The following is a 5362-nucleotide window of genomic DNA, read 5'->3' on the forward strand; positions in this document are numbered from 1 at the left end:
TCATGAATTCGTGGTCAAATGCTCTAGTTTTAAGAGACTTACTCTTTCTCAATTGTCTGACATCGCCCAATTGATAGATCTAAGGTTATTAGTAACAAAAATGAAGGAAAATATAATGCTGATCAAGGCAAAAATATTTTTAAAAGGTTATGCCTCGTTAAAAACTCTCCCGCCTGGGGTAGAGAAAAGAGTGCATACCTGTTTATTTTAATAATGTGCACCGCCTCGTTAAAAACTCTGCTTTTCAGGTAGAGAAAAGAGTGCGGCAAACTAAGTCTTGACAACACAAACTAACAGACGTAGTTTTTACCAGACAAACACACAGACATAAAATAAACACAATACGCAGTCTTTAACACAAAAGCAGGAAATAAAAACACTAAACAAAACTCCACTGGCTGGCGATTCAACTGTAGTAGTAACGCTGGTGCTGTGCATTCCAAGCCCTAGGAATCCTTCGCCCAGATAACTCCTCCAAGTGATAAGCCCCTTGACCTAGATCACGCAAGATTCTGTAAGGGCCCTCCCAATTGGGTGATAGCTTTGAATCATCAGGACCCTTTGCTTTTCTTCACAGAACAAGATCGCCCACTTCCATGTGTCTAGGGACAACTCTGGTATTGTAACGCCTTTCTGACCTCTGCTTGACTGCAGCCTGCCTAAGCCTGACTTCTTCCTTAACCTCTCCAGCCAAATTCAGATCTATCAGCCTGTTGTCTTGATTCTGATCCTCATCATAAGTTGCAACCCTGAAAGTCACATCCTGTATCTCCACTGGAATCATGGCATCCACTCCATAAGCAAGTTTAAAAGGTGTCTCCCCAGTAGTGGATTGGGGAGTTGTGTTGTAAGCCCAAATCACAGTTAACAGTTCATCAGCCCATAAACCTTTTGCTTCGCCAAGTCTCTTCTTTATACCATTCAGAATGACTTTATTTGCAGCCTCTACCTGACCGTTAGATTGCGGATGCTCAACAGAAGCAAACCTCATCTCAATTCTCATTTCATCACAAAAATCTCTGACCTTCTTGCTTGTAAATTGTGTTCCATTGTCAGACACCATAGTTGCTGGCACACCAAATCTGCATATTATCTTTTGCCAATAAAATTTCTTGACCTTTTCTGCAGTAATCTTCGCCATGGATTCTGCCTCTATCCACTTTGTGAAGTAATCAACACAGCAACCAACACAAATCTAACCTGCGCCCCTGCTGGAGTGAAAGGTCCAAGAATATCAACGCCCCACATATCAAATGGCCACGAAGAACTCATGGAACTTAACTCCTCTGGTGGTGCCCTGTGCAAATCAGCATAAACTTGACACTTCTCGCATTTCTTGACATAGTCCATGCAATCACTCTTCAAGGGGGGCCAATAAAATCCTGCCCTTAATACTTTCGCAGCCAAAGATCTTCCGCCCACATGGCTTGCACAAACGCCTTCATGGACTTCGAACATAATCCTGTCAGCCTCATCCCTGGTCACACACCTCAGCAAAGGAACTCCAACGCCTCTTCGGTAAAGCTGGTTGCCTAGCAATGTATAGTGACTAGCCTCCCGGATTTGGTCCTTTGAAAATAAAGCCAAGTCAGGTCCATCTGCCTGTAAGCACATTTTAACCCTTTCAATCCAATCTGTTGACACCATCCCAGTTGCCATGACTGCATCATCTTCATTCACACTTGGGCTTTTCAAAGTTTCCTGAATCACTGACTTGTTGTTGCCTGGCTTCTTAGTACTTGCCAATTTGGAAAGTACGTCAGCCCTTGTATTTTCTTCTCTGGGAACACGGTTCACCTGAACATTGTCTATGTGTTTCATCAATTCTTGCGCCTTTCCTAGATATTTTTCCAATTGCACATCCTTAGCTTGATATTCACCCTTTATCTGATTCGCCACGAGCTGAGAATCGGTTTTGATAACGAGACTATGAACATTCATCTCGATAGCCAACCTCATCCCAGCAATGATCGCCTCGTACTCTGCCTGGTTATTTCTTGCTTTGAAATCAAATTTCAAGGACTGCTCAATAATGACTCCGCCCGGGCCCTCAAGAACTATTCCAGCTCCACTTCCTTTTAAATTAGATGACCCATCAACAGATAAAGCCCATTCCTCTCCTTCTGAAATTTTCGCCTCTGGTGACATCTCATTAACAAAATCAGCTAAGGCTTGAGGTTTAACCTGACCTTTCTTTTCAAACACAATCCCAAACTCTGACAATTCAACAGCCCAAGAGACCATTCGCCCTGCCAAGTCTGGCTTTTGCAAAACTTGGCGTAGTGAGAAGTCAGTTTTGACTTTAACTTGGAAACCTTGAAAGTAAGGCCTCAGTTTTTGGGCAGAAATGATTAAGGCTAAAGCAGCTTTTTCAATCTTTTGGTATCTCACCTCAGCCCCTTGTAAAGCATGGCTTACAAAATATATGATTCTAGTCTCATCCTTACACTCTTGCAACAAGACAGAACTCACAACATTATCCGATATTGAAATAAAAACCGATAAAGGAATACCTGGAATTGGCTTTGATAATATGGGAGGCTTAGATAGATGCTCCTTCAGATTTTGGAAAGCCTGCTCACATTCTTCTGTCCACTGAAAAACCTTGTTCTTCCTTAAGCAATGGAAAAATGGAGCCGCCTTGCTTCCAGAGCAAGGTAAAAACCTTGACAAAGCTGCTATCCTTCCTGTTAACTTCTGGACATCTTTCACGGATGTAGGGCTTTGCATTTCCAGAATCGCCTTGCATTTATCAGGATTAACCTCTATTCCTCTTCTGAATCCCGAAAGAGCATTTCTCCGGATTGAGGCGCATGTTGTGTCCTCTTATTTCTCCAAAAGCCTCTGCTAAATCAATACAATGTCCATCCATCTCCTCTGACTTGACAACCATATCATCCACATAAATTTCCATGTTTCTCCCCACTTGTTTCTCAAAGACTCTGTCCATAAGCCTCTGATAAGTAGCTTCAGCATTCTTCAGCCCAAATGGCATAGTCTGATAACAATAATTGGCCTGATTTGTCATGAAAGCTGTTTTCTCCTCATCAAGCGCATACATTCAGATTTGATGATATCCAGAGTAAGCATCCATCAAACTCAGCATCCCAAATCCAGAAGCCCTATCCACCAATTTGTCAATGTTTGGGAGAGGATATGAATCCTTTGGACAGTGTTTATTCAAATCTGTGTAGTCTGTGCACATCCGCCACTTCCCGTTACTCTTCTTCACCATCACAACATTACCTAACCAAGTAGGATATTTTACCTCTCTTATAAATCCAGTATCGATCAACTTGTTTGTCTCAGCCTTCACTGCCTGTGCTTTCTCTTCGCCCATTTTCCTTTTCATTTGAGAAATTGGCTTCACTCCTGGATTCAACGCTAACTTGTGACATATGAAATCAGGATCTATCCCAAGAAGGTCTTGTGCACTCCAGGCGAACAAATCCATATTTTCAGATAGCAGTTGCACCAACCTAGCCTCCTGCACTGCTGTCAGATTCACTCCCACTTTCATATCACGTTCGCCCACTTTGACAGTTTTCGTCTCCTCTTCCGGAGTCATCTTGTGCTCTAAGAATCCCTCTCTTGGGTCCAAACAAGCACCATTCTCATCAACATCCACTCCATAAACTCTGTGTCCCTCTTTGACCGCTCGCTTTCCCATATGACCATACTGTTTAAAACTTTCAGAATAACATTTCCTTGCAACCATCCGATCAGCCTTTAAAATTCCTACGCCGCCCTTAGTCAATGGATACTTGACTGTTAAGTGTCTCGTTGAAATTATAGCTCCCAACTTGTTCAAAGATGGTCGCCCTATGAGTACGTTATACGGAGACGTACACTTTATCACCAGAAACTTTATGGAGTAAGATTCTGCATTCTTCCCTTCTCCAAAAACAGTTTCCAGCTCCACATAACCTCTGACAAATACTCTTTCACCTGAAAAACCAACCAACGCCCCATCATATGGCAACAAATCAGATTCTGTAAGCCCAAGCTTCTCGTAAGCATCTCCATAAATTAACTCAGCAGAGCTTCCCTGATCTAGCAATACCCTCTCAATTTCAAAATTAGCGATCTTCAACATCACCACAATCGGATCATCCTCATGAGGCTTTACACCTGCAAAATCTCGAACATAAAAAGTGATATCGGGCTGCAATCCCAGCTTCCCCAATCGCTAGCATAAACCGCATTCATGGAATGAATGTACTTCTTTCGCGAAGAACTTGTTAATCCTCCGCCTCGAAATCCTCCAAAGATTGAATGGATGCGCCCCTTAACTTCTGCACCAGCCTGCTTCTTGGGCTCTGCTTCTTCAATTTCATTCCCTGCTTCATCTCTGTTTGCTGAAGTTCCAGCCCCATCTGAATCCTTTCTCCTTTCCAGCTGCTTCATGTGTCCCGCTTTTATTAAAGCCTCAATTTCTTTTTTAAGTGTAAAGCAATCATCTGTGTTGTGTCCCACAATCTTATGATACTCACACCATTTAGTTCTTTCCACGTTGCCTTGTGGGCGTTTCGGTTGCTTTGGGAAACAGATCGTGTTGGCCTCCAAACACATGTGCAAAGCCTCAGTTAAATTAACCGCTAGTGGGGTCTGATTTTCCTCTTGATTTCTGGTCCACGTCATATTTCCATACCCACGATTTCCGTAGGGCTGAGCACGATGTCGATAATTGGAACGGTTATCATATCGTCCCGAATTGTTGTAACCTCTATCATCTTTCCCAACCGCTCCGCCTGAACGCTGATCGTTAACCGCCGCCTTCTTGGAATCTTTCGCCTGTTGTTGGCCTGGAACCCCTGAATTCCGACGATCCTTCTTGATGCGGTCACTTTGTTCTTCGCGAATAAAGCCTTGCACTCTGCTTCGCAATTCAGCCATCGTTTCAACGGGCTTTCGACTCAGATTGCTGTTAAGGCTACCTGGCTGAAGCCCTAACTCAAAAGCAGCAATGCAAATTTCTGGCATCTTGTCCTCCAAATGAACTGACGACTGATTGAAACGCCCCATGAAGTGCTGGAGGCATTCATTCGGTCGCTGTTGAATGTTGAATAATGCTGCTGGAGTCACCTTCTGGGCACGACTTGTCGAAAATTGAGATAAGAACTTGGCTGACAAATCCATGAACCCAGCAATTGAACGAGGCGGTAATGTTGTAAACCAAGTCATTGCTGACTTTTTGAATGTTGAAGGCAACATTTTGCACTTCAAAGCATCGTTAGCGCCTACGATCACCATTTTGGTGTTAAAGTACACCAAATGCTCCTTTGGGTCAGAATCTCCAAAGTACGAATCCAAAACGAGTGTCTTCAAATTATCCGGGACGGTGGTGTTTGCGATGTCCTCT

At 43.3% G+C, this 5362-nt stretch overlaps 1 protein-coding gene across 1 annotated transcript; it reads right to left on the reverse strand.

Annotated features, from left to right (window-relative positions):
• Window positions 1-1152: 1152 nt before the first annotated feature.
• On the reverse strand, window positions 1153-2730 carry LOC130744069 (uncharacterized). The gene has a single exon (XM_057596262.1). It carries the CDS (start codon window positions 2728-2730, stop codon window positions 1153-1155), a length of 1578 nt encoding a protein of 525 aa, XP_057452245.1.
• Window positions 2731-5362: the final 2632 nt, after the last annotated feature.

Source organism: Lotus japonicus, chromosome 3 (assembly GCF_012489685.1).
Source record: "Lotus japonicus ecotype B-129 chromosome 3, LjGifu_v1.2".
NCBI classification, from domain to species: Eukaryota; Viridiplantae; Streptophyta; class Magnoliopsida; order Fabales; family Fabaceae; genus Lotus; species Lotus japonicus.